The sequence below is a fragment of the Gallus gallus genome, chromosome 1 (assembly GCF_016699485.2).
Source record: "Gallus gallus isolate bGalGal1 chromosome 1, bGalGal1.mat.broiler.GRCg7b, whole genome shotgun sequence".
Lineage (NCBI taxonomy): Eukaryota > Metazoa > Chordata > Aves > Galliformes > Phasianidae > Gallus > Gallus gallus.
The window spans coordinates 140207413-140226148 of NC_052532.1; the positions used below are offsets into that span (position 1 = coordinate 140207413).

At 38.3% G+C, this 18736-nt stretch overlaps 1 protein-coding gene across 4 annotated transcripts; it reads right to left on the reverse strand.

Annotated features, from left to right (window-relative positions):
* Window positions 1-232: 232 nt before the first annotated feature.
* Window positions 233-18736, reverse strand: TNFSF13B (tumor necrosis factor superfamily member 13b). 4 transcript variants are annotated; one of them, NM_204327.3, is made up of 7 exons: window positions 18672-18736; window positions 13183-13595; window positions 12998-13103; window positions 5321-5377; window positions 4893-5005; window positions 4647-4797; window positions 233-3020 (listed from the first exon to the last, which is right to left on the reverse strand). In NM_204327.3, exons 2-7 carry the CDS (start codon window positions 13507-13509, stop codon window positions 2908-2910), a joined length of 867 nt encoding a protein of 288 aa, NP_989658.1. In that variant the 5' UTR covers window positions 13510-13595; window positions 18672-18736; the 3' UTR covers window positions 233-2907. The 4 variants fall into 4 exon arrangements, with proteins under 4 accessions (NP_989658.1, NP_001383846.1, XP_046799798.1 ...); NM_001396917.1 differs by having other exon boundaries at window positions 18619-18736; XM_046943842.1 differs by having other exon boundaries at window positions 13183-18736.

Genomic DNA, 18736 nt, shown 5'->3' on the forward strand with positions numbered 1-18736 from the left:
AGAAACTTGAAGTTCAGTCCCATTCCACTGTAGGAAGGGAGCAGTTTTTGAAATCTTTCCTCTCACAGTCATACCAAACCCCAAACCCTTTCCAAAGTTCTGCACTGACCGTGTTTGCTAGCAGCAGAAGGAAGAAGTACAATTAGGAGAAGGAGCAGTGCCGACAACAGATTTTGCTTCACAGACTTTATGCCATATGCTTAAAACACGTATACAATCCATAACAAATTTTAAATATTTAAAATATTACTTTATTAAAATAAAGTATCAAAGCTACATCTTATATGATGCCAGTCCACTGTGGTTCAGAATTGGCTTACATGAAGGATACACAGGCCTACTGAAACCCTAGGGAAAACTTACATACCAAAAGGTGATTCTGCACATTTAAACATCAAGTCTAAAGGAAAACAGTAACTTTTTTTTCCCTTTCGTATAAACATTCAACACTAAAACCAAAAAGGATCTGATTCAGGATTCTGTGCATCTCTTTAATGTACTTCAGTAATAAGAGCCAGCTTGGTGCACGCTAATAACTGCTTTATTTACACGCAGCATCACACAAACTTTGGCTGAACTGAGGATTCCAGTAGAGGATTTCAGACCTCTTTCCTGTAAACTTAGTATTGCAGTTACAAAACAACAATAAAATTCAGTTTTACCTCCAGGATACATAAATAAAGAACACATATTTTTATATACTTGTATACAGAGGTCTTCCATACATTTTGAAAACTTAGGCCTCACAAAACTCTCAGTATGGTAACCCAATGCATGTACCCTCATTGTTGAAATGTCTTTTTGAAGCACAGAGGAGTTGGATTAATCTTTCATTAGTTCACCACAGTCCGTTACTCTGAGCTCCAAATCTGTTTTGTTTATTTTCTGTCACCATAAGAACTCAATCAAATCAGTCAGCACTATTTATAAAAACAGGCAAGGATACTGCAACATACAAAGCAACTTTTCTTTACTAAATGAGATTTTATGACAAAATTCTCAACCTCTAAAAATACACTTCCAAACGAAGCACAGTTCATTACTATGGCTCTTATCGTTTTACCTATTTCAGTATCACATTCATATTTCTTCGCAGACCAACGGTATAAGTATTCAATGTATTCATTACAGTAGCTCCTAGAAGCCCTGAACCACCCTATTAGATGCAGTACATATGGATTTTTGGATGGGGAAAGAAAAAAATCTCATCATCTGAACAGAGTGAACAGATGAGAGGGAACAAAAAACTCTGATCTGTCCTTCTACTGATCTGCCTTTGTGTTGGTTGGTTGTTTTTTCTATTTCTTTTTATTATTATTTTTTCCATAGAATCATAGAAGTGTTGAGCTGGAAGGGACCTCTAAAGGTCGTCCAGTCCAACTGCCCTGCAATGAACACAGACACCTACAGCTCAGTAAAGTTGCCCAGAGCCCCATCCAGTCTGATCTTGAATGTCTCTAAGGATGGAGCATCCATCTCATCTCTGGGCAACCTGTGCCAGTGCTTCACCACCCTAATTGTAAAAAAAAATTCTTCCTTATATCCAGTCTAGATTTCCCTTCATTTTGTTTGAAACCGTTTCCCCTTCTCCTGTCACCACAGACTCTGCTAGACAGTCTGTCTCCTTCCTTATAGCCTCCTTTAAGAGACTGAAAAGCTACTATCAGGTCTCCCCAAAGCCTCTTCTTCAAAATTGCACAGAAGTATCTATATCTGTATCTAGTGATTGAGGCCAGATCTATGGGCAGTAAATGTATCTTATTAATTGCATGGCTGGTTCCATGTTTGTTGGATTTTTCTTTTTACAGTATTCCTTTGCATGGATAACAGCAAAAGCGAGACAAATACAACAAATGTGTATGCAGCAATATTTCCATTGGATAAGCTGGCCAAAAGAAGATAGGATCCTATACCTAAATGCCAAAGGCTCATCTATGTGTGTATATACTTTCACATATATATATATATGTACTGCATATATATATTTATACACACAGAACACGTATTTATATATGAGTGCAGAAACTATGAAGTCAGAAATCCACTTTGTCCTACTGTACTGAGCCTAATTTCATTGTGTTTCTTTCTATGCCCATCTTGTTTGCATGTATATATGCACATATTCTCTGAAGATTGAGCTGTCAAAGCACCTTATGTATCTTATCTCCAATAAAACTCATCTTAATTAGTAAACACTAATAGATTTTAGTAACGTCCTTTTGTCCGCAGGGAAGAAGCGAGGCAGTGGCTACCATTCTACATACTTAAGAGTGTTTGCTTCATTATCCTGTGCTTTTAGATTTTTTTCCTTCCCCAAACAAATCTCTATGTCAAACTAAGAAACAAACAACAAAAATAAGCAGAAACCAGCTGACACCACTGTTTTGTGATGAGTGAGGAATATACTGTTTCATTATCCTTCCTTGTACTCTATGCTTCAGTTATGTTTTTAGAGGTTTTTGTTGTTGTTGTTGTTGTTGTTTTCTTTTCTTTTTTTCTTTTGGTGAAACAAAGCAAAGTAAGATGCACTTGCGTTTTAGTTTTGCATTTCTGTATAAAAACAGGATGGTCCTGTTCATAGATCTCACATTCACAGTTTGATTTGCTTCACAGAAATTACTTCAAAGCCAAAAAACCACGTCCTTATAGCTGTTGTTTAGGGTCTCCCATTGTGTAAAATGAATTGTCTTTCTGGTAATCACATGACGTCTTTATCTTACAAGTACGTCTGGTCTACTTCCTGTTTTGGGTTTGCTTATTAGACCAAAGAACAGGTTTCAGAAGCTGATGGTGGAAGGAGAAAGACTGAATCAGCAGTTATAGTAGAATTCAATTTCGTTTTTCTTTGACAAGTGCATTGGAAGAAGAAGAAAATGGCGCTAAGCACAGTAACAAAAATAAAGGGCTTCAGAGGAGTCTAACTGCACCAAAAAAAGTACCATCTCCATCCAAGGATATTTTAGCTCTTCTTCGTGGTATTGTAAGTTGAAGTTCATCCCCTTCTTCTAATTTTGCAATGCCTGACAAAAGATTTGGAATATTTTTAGTTAATATTTCATTACGTATCATCTAAGCATGGCTTGTTACTTGTAACAAGTGCTGGTTTTGACTTTATGCACAACCTCATAAAGTTCAGACCACCCAAATCTGACACTTGACAGCCTCTGTGGAGCTGGATCCACCTTCCTTTCCTTAGCAATTCCATTCTGTACTCAGCGCGTCAGTTCACTTAAGAAATGCTGCCAAAAAAAAAAAAAAATCACATAACTGCAGTGCGCCCAGATTGCTCATCCTAAGGTGATGTGGCAGCCAAGGTCAGCACTGGGCACTGCTGGTCCTAGATGACTCTGTTCCCACACTTACGGGAGAGATTTCATCAGCTTTACCAACCAAGTGAAGTTAGCAGACGTCGGGCGACCCACTGCAACTGTGGAACTCAGAAGTCTACTTCCTTCAAGCCACACATCAGCTGATGTGATAACTGAAAGCACCTAGCTTTCATGCTGCAGTCGCTGAGCTGGGAGCAAAAGTGACTTCTGCAGCAATACGTGCTCAACAGCATGAGCTGCTGCAACAAGATTTGGTTCTCCAGGTGAAAGCTAGTGGTGGGAAAGCAAGAATCATGAGGTGGCATGATGGAGTAGAGATCCTAGTTAAGAAAGAAATGGTGGAGGTAGGGAGCATAAGACAAGGGTGGGACAAAACAATACATGAAATTGAAAGTAGTTGTGATGTCCAAATATGTGGATGGAAAGGCAGGAAGTTTGGACAGCCTCAATTTTTGTGAGGGAAAAAAAATTCCTTCCCAGTCCCATTTGTTTAGTGCCATCCAGCCACCGATAGCTCCTGTTACTGAATGTCACCCACTTTTTACACAAGGCATTGAAGAAAAAGATGGCTTTTATTCACAGAGACCTTACTAGAAAATAACAAAGCTGAAAATCCCCAAATCCCTGAGCAAAGAAGAAAGGCACACAGATAAGAGCTACTGAATGTGGTTTGATAGGCCTAGACAATAATTCCTGAAATGCTACAGCAGGAAAATACATACATGTTAAGCACTGAGCCTACTGGACTTGCATTAAATATTTCAATGGGTCTTCTTTTGTGGTGTTTCTGATGAGGGCAGTCAAAAATCTCTTTATAGAAATTAACTCTTTTTCATCTAACCAAATAATAAAATGGCAGTAGTCATTATTAGGAGTACAGATTTAAGCGGATAATGAACATTCTTGAAAAGCCAAGTGTGTAAAAATTGGGTGGCTAAAATTCAAATGTACTCCTAGATATTTTATTTGCACACTCAAATGAAAACTCCTAGAAGTTTTCTTCTAGGACAGCATGTACTCCTTTTGTCTGCTTCAGGCATTCAGGCGTGAAGGCACCAACATATCGAATCATTTTATAAGGTTAATGGAGAGAAGGGAATTGCTGAGATCATGTAATTACATGCATACAGTCCAACTGTTGAGGCTTTATATAAGACCATACTATTCAAAAGTATTCTGCAGTTCCGCAATTGACTGGCTCCGTGAATGTGGTTCATTTTCTTTATAACTCCCACAGTCCTTAATCACCCACCACTGCAGCTTCCATTTAATACAGCCTACTTGCAAACAACAAAAAGAAAAAAATTAGATGTTTACCAGCAGTATAGCAAGAATTATTCGGATAAGACTGTGGCATATTTTGGATGCAACGAAATAATGTCACCAAGCTGAGATCATCACCAAACACGTGGGCTTTCTTCCTCTGTATTAGATGCCCCATTGCAAATGTTGTATCAGTATATAAAACCTGCAGGATGAAGAGGCAGAGACTTCAAACATCCTGTATGGAGACATTAAAAATCATTTAAAAGCCAGGTGCTGAAGTGAATTGAGCTTTCTCACCTGGCCATATATGAAAAAATATCCTGTTTCTTTGATGACTATTTTATTTCCCTGTTCTTCCAGAGCTGTTCCACGCTTAAAGCTCAGAAGCCAAGGGACAATGCTTGAATCATCTAAAAGAAATCAGAATTTTGGAGTAATCAAAAACCAAAACAGAACACCAACCCACAAATTCACTTCCCTAGTTTTCATCTGCCCAAAGTTAAGAAAGCTGACTTTTATTTAAGACTTCCAGTCTCACTGGATTTCCCCCTTAAAAAAGGATATTTGCGAGAACTGTCCAGATGCAGAGACTGCATTATTTTATTTTATTAATTTATTTTTAAATCAGGCCAGATAACTCATTCACTGCTTTGAAGCTAGCTGAAATAGGGCAGAGAGCTTAAAGCATGGAAAAGTTAGCTACCAACCATGGAATATATTCCTACCTTTCTGTTGGATATCACTTTTGCTGTCAGCAATCAGTTGCAAGCAGGCCTGCAGCACTGCAAAGTGAAAGCACATAAATCATTTGTAGAATGCAGTAAACTTCTGAATTACTTACAAATAAAAAAAAAAAAGGAAAAGAAGAAGAAAAAGAAAAAGAAAAAAAAAGGATGAACACGAAAAAAAAATCTCAATCTCAACAATTTGAAAACAGAATCTTTCTACTGATTTCAAGATAGGTCTTACTCAAACATGCCAGGACAAAATTCATACTGCAGCGTGTATTCTCTCAGAGAACATGCAGATAAGTGTGAGCCACAGACAGTTGCATAAATTATACTTGCTTGTTTTAATCTTTGGTCCTAATGTAGTTTACAAATGCAGCAGCAAGTCAGATGAGGTAGGAAGCATCAGATCAGTTAGCTCTGTTAATCTTCTGTACAAAAGCTCAGAAAACTCCAACCCTGTCAGCTATGACAGGTACCAGATTTTCTAATGATACTTACTGCATTACTTAAATTAGTTTCCAGTTATGGATTCTGTAAAATGTTAATGATATATGTTGGCTGTAGAGTAATTTCAAAAATAGCAAGCATAAACTCTCAAAATCCATTTAGATGTACTTTCAAGGTATTTTTCAGGAAACCACAGTCCTTCATCCTGTACACTAAGAGGGAAAGTACTGAAATGACTGGTAGTAAATAAATGCACACATAACAAATAGCTTAGTATGTGACAAAACATGAAGTATTACTCAAAACTGTACAGGCTGGGGATGCTAAAAAGTAAATAGGAGATTGATCTGAGAAAAAAATACTGTGGTATTTTGAAATAAATCTCCAAATTTATATGAAGATATTAAAAAAAAATAAATCTGCTAACCACCTCTGTCAGTGAACAGAATAAAAGACAAAGGGATAGAGTAGATTTTCACGAGAACATCTGCTTGCAGGGGTATTCTGAAGGCCAGAAAGCAAAGTTGTCACATTTACTACACTCTTCAGAAACCAATACTAAGTTAAAAGAAGAAAATTCTGCCTTAGATTGCTGAATCTCTATTTTTGTTTGCCTTTTTTTTCTTTTTTTCCTTCAATAAAAATGCTATGGGCCAGGCTCAGACACTCTTACCATAAAGGGCAGTGCCCTAATGCATGAGATCACATTTCTGCACCCGTCAGTGGCACCCCTGTGCCAAACCGTGTGCCCATCAGCACCCACCTCTCACTGCACTGCATGGAATGGCAGGGTTGGAGAAGAAAGCAGCCTCCTGCACATACCTAAGTCTCCTTTCAAGGGTGGTGTCAGCAAATAGCAGAGGAAGGCTAGGTGATGAACAGCACGCCACTGGCACCGACAGAGTGGGAAAAGATTCAGGTGTGGGAATGCTTCAAAGTCTCAAGAACCAAAGAACTTGAACTGTCATTAACTGCTGTCATTAACAGGAGCACTATATTGCAAACTTCCATCCTGGAAATCAGTCAGTACTTCCTGTAAGATGCCAAGAAATCTGTGGATTTTCAAAACAGTCATTTAAAGGTGTCTAAATGTATAGAATCATAGAATGGCCTGGGTTGAAAAGGACCATAATGACCAACTAGTTTCAACCCCCCCTGCTGTGGGCAGGATTGCCAGCCATTAGACCAGGCTGCCCAGAGTGACACCCTGCCTGGCCTTGAATGCCTCCAGGGATTCCCTGCCTTCTGACCAGAAAAGAAAATTAAGTCAACAACAACAATAACAAGTCTTATACTTCATTAACTTTTAAAATCTCAGTTGTGACAAAAGGTGCTGAAAGAGAAGCTTCCAAACAAAAACCAAAATACAATTTTCTGGAATTGCACAACAAAGCACATCAAGTAATTTATTTCACAAGGTATTCCTTTAGTCCCCCTTGGCACAAAGTGCCTTCCTAGCGAAGGTAATATGCAGGTTCCGTACTATTTCAGCAATCCAAATCAAAATTCTCATTCCCGGTTCCAGGGGAACTCATCAGTGTTGCCACTGGAATTTCCACTAATCAAACAAGAGAGTATTGTTTGATTAGTGGAATTAGTGAAGAGAATATACAATATTTGTAATCTTGATTTGTGTTTGTTTCGTTGCAGCACTGAAATACTACTCATCTTTCCTGAAAACTGCCATGCAGTAATTGATATCAGCAAGTTCACTAAAATGTGAGAACTTTTTCATATATTTTAAAACACTTAAAAGTTCTGCTGCATTCTGGACATATCCGATGTCATCTCTCTGGTGGCAGTGACAGGGCTGGAGGGAACAGCATGGAGCTGTCAGGGGAGAGGTGGCTGGGGGTTGGGGAAGGGGGCTGTGCCAGAGGGCAGCGGGCATGGAACGGGCTGCCCAGGGCGGCGGGCGCGGCCCCCAGTGCCAGAGTTCAAAGAGCATTTGGACAGCGCCCTCAGACATATGCTTTGATTTCTGGGTGGTGCTATGTGGAGCTGGGAGTTGGACTCCATGATCTTTGTGCCTCTCCTTCTGCTCAGGATATTCTGTGACATCAAATCTACATATCACCCCCCCAAAAAACAACTTTTCAGTTAGTGTATATAGAATCCACAGTCTTCAAGGCTCAACAGAATAAAGTAAATTTAGTCGTCAGGAAGAAATATGGATATAGAAATGTCATTCACGACAATAAAGAAAACAGAAACCAGCACAGTGACCATTTTATCTAAAGGCACAAAAAGGAAAAGTAATTTCCTAGAAACTTTCTGGGGGATTGAACAGCAACATGCTTTAGAAACAATTGCTCAGAAGCCACTGCTAACACATAACTATTTCCAATCACAGATACAAATACTTCACTTTGACCTCAGTGGAACTATATGTGTGCTTAAAGTTAAATAATTCATTAAAACAAATTCAAAGCGAACAAGTTTACCACTTATTAAACAGAAAACATGGATAGACAAAGTTCATTTTCTGGGGAAAGTAATAGGAATTTTCAGTAAAAACACTGATGTTAAGAAATGTTAAAAATTCCTAGAAAGACCCAGATCTTACCTGAAGTACAATATAAAAAATACATATAGGACCAAATATGCCTTGAATATTTATTATCACTACAGAGCTGAGTAAATAAAAAGCTCAACCTGAAAGTCCTTCCGTTCAGTGTAGATCAAACCTGAACATCAGTTCAGTAGTCTACAGTATTTGGGGACACTTAATAATGTCAGCAGAAAACATAGTTACTAAAATACTTCTTAAAAACGTATAAAAATATCTAAAGTGAGCATCACTTGGAGGGCTCACTGTACAAAACAATGTGTACCTAGAATAGCAGGAGGTCGGTGTGCCCTGACCTCTTTTGATTTCAGACAGAAGTTTTGCTTTGATGAGAATTCTTTTCTTGTGATGCAAACTGCGCTGCGGTGTGTGGGTGGGAGAAAAACATTTCAGAATCTTCTTCCATGAACAAAACGACCAATTCTGAAGAAGTTAATGCCTCCAGATGCCCTTACAAACCGCAGCTAGCTCCACCATCTGAGCAATGTAACCACAGCTCTGAAAGAAAGAAAGAGCTAGCTTTTGTAGACGGATAAGAACTGAGCTTTCTGCATATCTGCATAAGTTTTAGACATGATATCCATAAGGACAAATCTCCCCTCCCATGCAAGTTTTTGAATCATTTCACTTCCATAACCTTTTTAATACCTTGCAATCTAACTTCATAATCCATCCAAAGAAAACGGCAAGTTTGTCCTATGCAAACTTGCACATAAATTTTTAAGCTGCAGTATCTGAGGCCTGAGAAACCCACCTCAAGTTTTGCTGCAGCAAAAAAATAATGATAAAAAAAAAATATCTGAACTTTAAAAAGTAGACCTGCTTGCTTAGGTTCCTTCTTTGGTCGTGGTCTGTTCTCTGTAGACTTCCTGAAACATGCTTAAATACTAGATAATTTAATTTATAAATGATATGAATGTTCTTGGATGACGTGCAGCTTTTCCTTCCTTAAGTTATTTATTTCTTATCATTAGATATCTACCTTTTCTTTCTGCTTGTGCAGGTTTATAGACAAGTTTATTTGTTACTTTTTGTTAAGAAGTCTTTTTGTCTCATTAATCATGGATTAAATCAATCCCTGCATAAAAATTGCTTGGCCCCAGTAACAGATATGATCCAGATCTAACAAATGTCTTTGAAGTACTGGTAACATTATTTTGTTACTGGTGATTCCATCAAAGATCATGTTAGAATCAGCGTAATAAGGAATAATTTACTAACATTTAAGAACACTTGATATAGATTTCTATTATGCAGTATAAAGTATTCTGTGTGTTTTAGATTGCACAGTATTCTGCATAGTACACAACACCGATTCATTCATTCCGTAGATGGAACCCTTCAAGTAAAATTGCAAGCAGTGAGTAAAGTCATTTTCTACCCTTTCACACTGAAGGGCGTACTTCCTTTAGAGATGGCCTGTTGTCAGCAGAAACTAAAAAGAATAACGTCTTTCAAGAAGTAAGCTTTTAAAAATATATATATTAAAAAAATGAAAAGAGAACTCTTGCATTTCCCCTCTCCAAGCAGCGAAATAAGAAGTAATTTGAGTATCTGGTGAGGGAATTTCATGCAACCGTTTTTCTAGACTAGCAAGAAAACGTTAGCTTTTCTGACTGAAAGATCTCTGAAATCAGGTTCCACTCATAAAAGTTCATGCCATCCCTCTGTCATGGAGACCTGTCATGTCGCTGGAGGCCTTCAAGGTCAGGTTGGATAGGGCCCTGGGCAGCCTGATCTGGTGTGAGATGTCCCTGCCAATGGCAGGGGGCTGGAACTGGGTGGGCTTTTAGGTTCTTTCCAACCTAAATCATTCTGTGATTCCATGATTCTATAAAACAACAACATAGAGTCAAACTGGTTCTAACCAGAAACTGTACCACTCTGTGGATGGAAATATACCGATTTGCCATAAGGCAATTGTACCAAGAACAGCGGCAAAGGTGATGCCTTCTCATAACTTATACTCTATGCTTTTATGACATTAATTGTTTTGTGTGAATGCAAGTGACATGGGAGAAGAACTTGAGAACTGCTAGTGAAAAATTGCCAAGTCACAATGCTGGCTTGTCCTGTTTCATTGCTTTGTGGACTTTGGATTTCTTTCAGTTCCTTCCATATACACAGTCATACTGTTTGAAATGGATAACCCCAGTATCCTGAAGTAAACAACCACAGGTGCCCTGGTCTGATCACACCAGAACTTTTCCTGAATTTAAGTTTACCTGATGCTCACCTTCCTAGCTGACCACAGGAATCAGAACACACAGTGATGGTCAGAGCTAGACACCTAGAGAGTGTGCAAATTATACTTTGTATTCTGAACTGCCTTGTGTAATGAGACCTGTATCTTGATCCTGGACTGAAGAATTTAAACACCTCAGAGAGCAGCATGCTGGCTAGGCAACCAGTAATTGTGACAAGGATAACAGGAGGGGTTTCTGTTTCAGCTTTCCTCTACAGGTGAAATTTAGAAAAAGACAGGCAAAAAAGAAAAAGTATTTCTGTTCCTAACTGTCCTAATATGACATCTGCTAGAAGTGGTTAGATGATCTATCTGTCTGCATACTAATAAAACTTCCCCCTATCTCTCACTCACTGGATCAAAAACTCTTGTTCTGGCTGCTGTGTTGTTTTATTTGAAACTAATGCTCAAAACCCATTTCTTCAACATACTTGTGCTGGAAATTTTCTCAAGACACAAAATGTACAAATACTGATGACTGATACTTTTATTCAGGAACACCGACTAACAGCTAGCCTATAAAAATATGAAAGAACAGCATTGCATTGGATCTATTTTTGTTCCGTTGTCATTTTAATTACAATTATAACTTGTGGCCACTGTTAGGAAGTGGAAGATTTGTCATATCATTCTTTTTCTTTTGTTTTTATACAAAGTAAGATAATTGGATAATTGTGTTAGGAAACAGTTTTGTAGATCAGCCTATACAGGGTTTCCCTTTCGAATAAATGTTCATATTCTGTGCTGTTATCCATATACATTAATCTGAAAGCTTAATTAAAAGCTCAGATGAAGAAAGATATATGAATATATTCAGAGGTGGCTGCCTGGGGAGAAGAATTTTAAGCCTGCCAGAAGCACAGCTGAGGAACCCAAAAGTCCCCTCTCCCCCGTGCACTCTCAAATAGCAGTAAAAATAAAGATGAAAGCTGCTGTGAAGGGAACTGAATAAGTTGCAGAGTACTGATGTCTGTAACATTCATTTAAAAGAAGACAGCTGCTCTTATGTTTGGTGGGAGTTAGTTGTGATTTAGGTATAAAAGATCACTAGTTTTTATTTGGGAGCCATTAGAGTGGGGAGAGAACAGAGGGAAGCTCCATGACTACCATGGTAATAAACAAGCTTCAAGAAAAATGACTGAAGCAATCTTGTCTTCGGTCTTATTTGTGAAATCACTGTTAACCAAGACCCTGAACGAATGATTACTAACAGAATAGAATAAATTGCACTTAAGCCTATGGATGTTGGGTCACATCCTAAATGAGTATTCTCTTCTGAGAGATAAATAGAGTGATCGTGCTATAAAACTTAAATTTCAGTTAGCTTTCTGAATCCTAACTGAAATACATCTCCCACTAATTAATCAAAAATGCATTTTAAGCAAACTGATTTAATCTTTAGCTACAAATTATTTCATTTTACCTTAATCAATAATTCAAGATATCAGCTTCCATCAGTCAAAACACTCAAAAAGTATCTAAGGAGACTGAAATGATTTAGCAACTCAGGAACATTTTTACTTATACTCAGTGTAATTAGAGTATGCAAACTGTTATGTACAATAAAATGAAATATTGAATTTAAACATCTCTGTATTTGGAAGGGCAAAAACAAACAAACAAAACAAAAAACAACGTAGGAATTGTATTCCCAAAGAAAACAACTCTATCCCATTAAATACATGAACGTTATAATACACATCAGAGGTGTTTCATAGAGCATAGTATTCAATATTTGTTACAGCACCTTTTAAAAATGCCACAGTATTAGCCTTATTGTGTGGGCATGTCTTTATTAGCTTTGCTAATTATATCAATGGTTTTATGCAAAGATAATGCTAATCTTCTGAATTCTTTGTAGTCTGCCTTTTCAGACAGGTATAAGCTAGCCTTTCTCTTTGAAAGCTCCTACTTCCCTAAAGTCAAGGAGCTTTGTTGCTACTTCTCTCTTTTAGGATGAGTATGTTTTCCCAGAAAAATGACTTGACAATTTTTAATAATAGCTTTCCTTCTTTAATATTCACCAGAGAGAAACAAGTTAAGCATTACCCTGAACTGAGAATGATGGATTTAGAATCAAGCAAGTTCCAACAGGAAAAAATTCAAGCTGCCATACACAACTCTACTGTTGATCACTGAGAAATATTTTAGTGACAAGAACAGGGAACCAGTGTTCAAAATTCAACCTGCAGACAGCAGGAATGCCTGGTACCTTAAACAGTATGGTAATCAGCACAGCAAATGCAGTTCACAGCATCATTTAGTGATTACTACTTGTAATTTCATTATTATAATAAGCTTCGGGAGCAGTACTCAGCTTAGAGGAGGAGATTAAAGCCAAGCATTGCTGCTTGTCTCCAGAAAGCAACCAGCTGCAGCATCCCCTCCCACTCCACCCAGTGCTTTTTACCTGTTTCTTCTGCGTTGACAATAGACCTTCTCCCCCTGTTTCTGTTCCTGTCCCAGATTTCCGTTTGGAAACTTTCAGCTGGGCTAGGGCCAGGCAGCCTGTTCTCCTAGCAGGGACAGACAGCAGTCAGTGTGAGCAGCCCATCTCCTGCAAGTTCATCCCCTGCAGCCATCACGCAAGCTTACCTGCCTGGCGCCAGCTGCAGACACTTGCAGGAAGGAAGAAACAGAGGCACCTGCTTTCTTGTCACCAGGAGACACGGGTGGCTGCTCTAGTGGAGACCTTGCCCGGACCCTGTAGATCAGCTCACTGCGCAGAGCTTCTAGCTCTGTTTTCAGGGTGATTGCATGGTAAAGAGACACTGCTGCAAGACAAGAGGACAGGAGCATTGCAAGCCACAGGAATGTGACAGAAAAAAGTCCCGTGGTGCCTGAAGCAGCACCGGGGGGGCCAGAGGGAGAGGAGGCGGTATCCTTCTGCTGGATGACGTGCACACAGTCCACGGATTTCATCGCTGCTCTTTCCTCACTAAAGCCAGAGGGAGAGTTCAGCTGTCCCCTTCCGAGGTGCAATCCATGTTACTCGTTGCTCTGTGAAACTAAGGGCATCCAGAATAAGTGAACAAAACGCCCAGATCATTTCCTGTCATATGAAGCCGTTGATACAACCATTAAACCTAATGTACAGAGCGAACATCTGATTCAGTCTCCATTTAGCTTTCTCCTTTCTGAGCTGCATTCTGGCAATGAGTACTTTCTGATGAGCTGCTTGCTCAGTCTGCCTTCCTCCTTTCATTTTCAGCTATTTATTTTTGAGGCAACTTGCTTTCACCATTTCCCATTATCTTTAAATTTAGGCACGACCGGTACCATGGGTATTTAAAACCTTATCTAGAAGTGCAGAAACAACATAAAGTTTCCTTGCAGCATATCTCTGAGAGCTACTTAAAGGAGATAAGCATATGACATTATGTGTGTCTTTAAGTATATGCATATATGTATACAGTATATATATGTATAGTATATATACATATATGCATACATATCTGAAGGGACTGTAAGCCTTCAGAAGTGGCAACTTATTGAAATACCAATTCTTGTGTTTTCCTAAACAAAATGGTGAAAAATATTCTCAGGTATGAATAACAAATTACTGGTTGTAATGTACGTGTATGAAGTGGCAGAGTCTGCAGTTCAATTCATCACACACTTGGAAAGGATGACTTCTAATCAAACTCATCTGATAAATGAGACCCCACTGTAGAATTCAAGGACCTGCGTTGATGCACATGGGGACACAGACTGAAGGAGAGGAGACCTAGAAGGAAGGGGAAAACTAGAAAATATGAAGGCATAAGAGAGGGGAAAGAAGAGCCGATGAGTGTAGAAGAAAAATAATGTTTAGAGAATTTCAAAGAGGGAACATTAAACATGCATGCTAAAGTTTTTCAGGTGAATCCTTTGTGCATGGCCTCAGTTAATCTCTTTTTAATATTTCACTGATCCTTCCATCTTAAGCTCCTGCATTAGGAATTCTTTTCTTCTACTAAAACATCCCAAACACACGTGAATGCTTCTTGTATTGTCTTCTCACAAAAAAAAATAAAATAAAATAAAATAAAATAAATAAAAATTACTCCTTCATTAAGGGTTTCAGTGATCTGGACCAGAAAAAAAGATAAAAAAAGAATAATAATCAGGACTAAAATCAACAGGTCATCCCCCACTGCAAACTACAATTTTTGGCCACATAAGTAAACTTGAACTGCATAAGAAAGAGAGCTTTCAAAGGTCTGTTCAAATACTGTGCAAGTGAGTTGCATCTTCTGACGCTACCTGTCAGAATAGTTTTGATCAAGTTGATACTGTTGGGAAGGAGAAAGAAGGAGCATAAATAAAGCAAAAAAATTCTGTAGTCTTTCCCACATCTGTTTCTTAAGACTGTGGGAAATTGATGACATTAAGGGCTTTATCAACTCCCACTGCAATCCAAGGTACTCTTTTACTTGCTTTGTCACCCCTATCAATTATTCAGTATCCTGAACAGACAAGTCATTATTTTCCTAAAAGGAGAGAAAAAAAGAAATGCATACCACATACCTTAACATGCTTCTAAAAGTTGCCTACATACCTTGAAAAGTGATACAGAAACCAGTATACAGTGGAATGAGAGCAGAATACCATATCATACCCTGTCTGTATCTGTTTTAAAGGTTAAAGTGTAAACAGGACTACATTTTGAAGGAAATTTAAGATGCATTAAAGTAGGTTTTGGGCACATAATAAGCAGTTACTCGAACTAAACAGACGTGCCTTGAGGTATCACCAGATATCAGAATGTTACCATTCTATTACTGCGTTCCAAATATTATATGACAGCCAGAGAAGGCAGTCTGTATAAGAAAATGAAACAAAGTGAGAAAATGAAAGTCATAACTAGCTGTCCAAGAATACTGGGAAAAAAATGTCCAGTGAGGTCTCTGTGGTCATTAACATACAAGAAAAAAGCTGACAGATATATAATTAGCATCAATCTCATTACTTCTACAGAAAATAGGCTGTTTCTAGCTCCCACATCTTTAAAGGGGTTCACTATTTGGGCTGACAAAATAATTGCAGTGACACAGAGGTCTTCTGTAAGACATCTGACTTTGGCTTACTCATCGTTCTGGCAGATGAGACCTTCAAAGGAGAGAGGAGAAAAATCAGAACAACTCACACCTGGGAAATTCTTAATTCAACAGGTGTTTCTATTCAAGTATCAAAGGGATCAGTCTGGTTTTGATGTCATGCTATTCTACAGTTTCACAAGCATTTAAGTGATTAAAAGGAAAATACAATTGTTGAATTTTGCAGTGAGAGAAATGTAGTGGAACGATAAATAATGACAGTGACAGATCAGTCATGGGGAAAAGCACAAACTGCCTATATATTTACATAGTCGTACAACTTAACATTTTATCGTAGTAAAGCAAAGCTTCAATATTTTAGACCTTGAAAGGCATCAAAGCAACATCTCAGAAAGTTGAGTTTAGAAAACAAAGAAGCATGCTGGCTTCGGGGACTAGCTCGTGGATTTCATGGGCAAGTGGTGCCTTGGGGCCAGGCCCTGTCAGCTCAGCACATCAGGCACCACACTTGCCTTAAAGCAATGTCAATAAGGTTCTGTTAACCTTACAGTAACCAGTGTTACTGACATTGCTTTAAGGCAAGTGTGAAGTGTAGTTTCTTCAGCTCCTTAAGTCATGGTATTACTAAAGTGGGGTCCTCGGGTTAGGACTGCCCATTAGGAGATGTGAGATGGCATTGACTCCCTCTGAACATGAGCTCTCAATATGATTTCCATGTTGAAACAGAAGTGGAGCATTTGGATATATATGCTGGAGCAAAATACTGTGCTAAAATAAAAGGCAGTTGTAGCTGTGCTTTAACTAATCTGCATTGCCAGAACTTAACAGTGAAGAAGGGTCAGAACAAAAATCCAGAATGTCTATACATGTCAGAATGAACTTATCATGGAAAGGGCATTCACTCCGTGGTTAGCAGCCTGTTTCTAGTGCCTGTCTTTCTTGAAGGCTCTTCTGCAGAAGTTTGTGCCATGTTAACTGTTTTGGCTCAGGATGTGTGCACTGTGCTACAAATCCACACAGTAAAACCTTAGGGCAACAAGTGGCCACCGCAAACTCAGCTCAGAGTACCTTTTTCCAAACTATTTCCAGAAAATAAAATGTCACCGCAGTAAATTGCAGTAGTCTACTCCTGGCCATACAGCACCGGAAATAAATAGGATTAAATTTTTAAAATAAAGCTATTCTGAAAATATGGCCTCTTCTACGTGCACAGTATGGCTGATTCATGCACAGAGTAATCCAACCATTTAGTGCCACCTTAGTCCAAATAATGAGCTATGTTAAACACAGGGTTAGAGACTTTTCTAATTTTGCCAAAACAAATTATTAAGAAATGGATTAGCTGATCTAAAAATTGTACTGAGCCCAGACTTTTACTTTTGGGAAAAAGGGCATGAGATAGAATCATAAAGGTTGAAAAAGATCTCTAAGATCATCTAGTTCAACCTTCCATGTACCACCAACCATGTTCTTTAGTTCCACATCTATGTGTTTCTTGAGGGTGTAAGTCAAACTAAGAAGGGAAAAAATATAATATTAAAAAAAACCAAAAAACAAAAAACTTTACCACTGAAGATTACTAATGGTGAGGGTGGTGTGCTAGGGGATCTTTGCTAGCTGGGATCTTTAACAAAATGAAGACTGGTTAGACTTCTGAGATATTACAGCTGAAACAAACTCTGTAATTTCTGCAAGCAGCTAAATTCTTTCATTTTCGTTACACAGGATATCTGATTAAAAGGTCAAGATGGGCCCTGCTAACCTGCGAATGTGTAAAATATCATCGCTACATCTGTGAGGAACCAAAGCAGAGATAGGGAGCAATCACACAGGAAATTTGTGGTTGAACTAGAAACTGAACCCTTGATTTCCTGAAATCCAGCCCTGTACTTTAACCACAAAAAGCATCTTCTGCTTTGAGAGGGAGGAAAATCTGATAATGAAGTTTAATGTAAAAAAGAGAAGCAGATGATTTGAATAAGAAAACCTGGATTAAAAAAAAAAAGAAAAAAGAAAAAGAAAAAAAGCTGATTGAAGAAATGTAATAATTCACTTAAAAACAAATGCTCTGTTTTTAAGAGGGAGTTTCTACAGATACAACACAGAGATCCAGCTAATATCAACGATCATATTAAGAGTACATTTCCAGCGGCAAAGGTCCAATATACTTCTGAAACAGCCACAAAATGGAACTGGTCCCCGTGGCTACTGCAAAAAGAGGCTAACTACAGTACTTGCCATACTACAGAAGACAGCACTGAGCAGATAGAGCACAGAATAAGCAAAGCTTATGCATCTCAGGTTCTTTCTGATGATGGAGAAAAGGGTCAAACTATTGTGGAGAAGATGAGAATAAATCCTGCAGGACAGCTTTCTGCTGTCACAGTTATCTGCATTAAGATTGTTCATAGACAGCGTTCTGAAACAGCACACATTCTCTTCAAGGACACTTACTAAGTTCCTCCAGCTATTAGCCAGGATTTACATGTGGCTGAGTATTTACACGCTATTAAAACTTAGAAAACTACCGATTACGTTACAAGTAGAGGATGTGTTATGCAAACATTCTAAATCCTATCTATTAACTGGTTACAAGAAAAAAAAAAGAAAGCCATGAGGTAATTTTCTGAAACAAGAATTTTCGTTTGTCTTTGCCCCCTAGGACAAGTATCTCCATACATTTCAAATATGCTGCACTTTGTTTATGCCTCAGCTAAGACTATTTTTCTACATACCTAGACAATTTTGATCCAAATCTGGCACGTACACTACACAAAGCAAATATACAACTGACTTGCAACCATCATTACTATTTACATGGTTATTACAGTTCTTTCAAAGAGGGTAGAAAAAGTTACAGGAAGGAAAAGCAATTCTTATAGGTGTCTCTTAAAGTATGCAACAGAATAAATAATATAATAAAATCAAATATATAATTAAAAAACAAACAAACAAAAACCAAAAAACCACACACAATTATATACTACAGCACCTTAACTCCTCCTCACCCACTCCCCCCATGACGCTATAGTAATTCTTTCTTACTGCACGGAGCAAAAGGAGCTCTGTCATACAGCTGTAGCTCACTTGTCTTGTAGCCTCACTGGTTT

Coding starts and splice junctions, on each gene's coding strand:
- TNFSF13B (NM_204327.3), bottom strand. CDS start 13,509: ATGAAATCCGTGGACTGTGTGCACGTCATCCAGCAGAAGGATACCGCC. Junction 5,006..5,320: donor AAGTGATATCCAACAGAAAG/GTAGGAATATAT, acceptor GATTTCTTTTAG/ATGATTCAAGCATTGTCCCT. Junction 3,021..4,646: donor TAATTCTTGCTATACTGCTG/GTAAACATCTAA, acceptor ATCTTTTGTCAG/GCATTGCAAAATTAGAAGAA.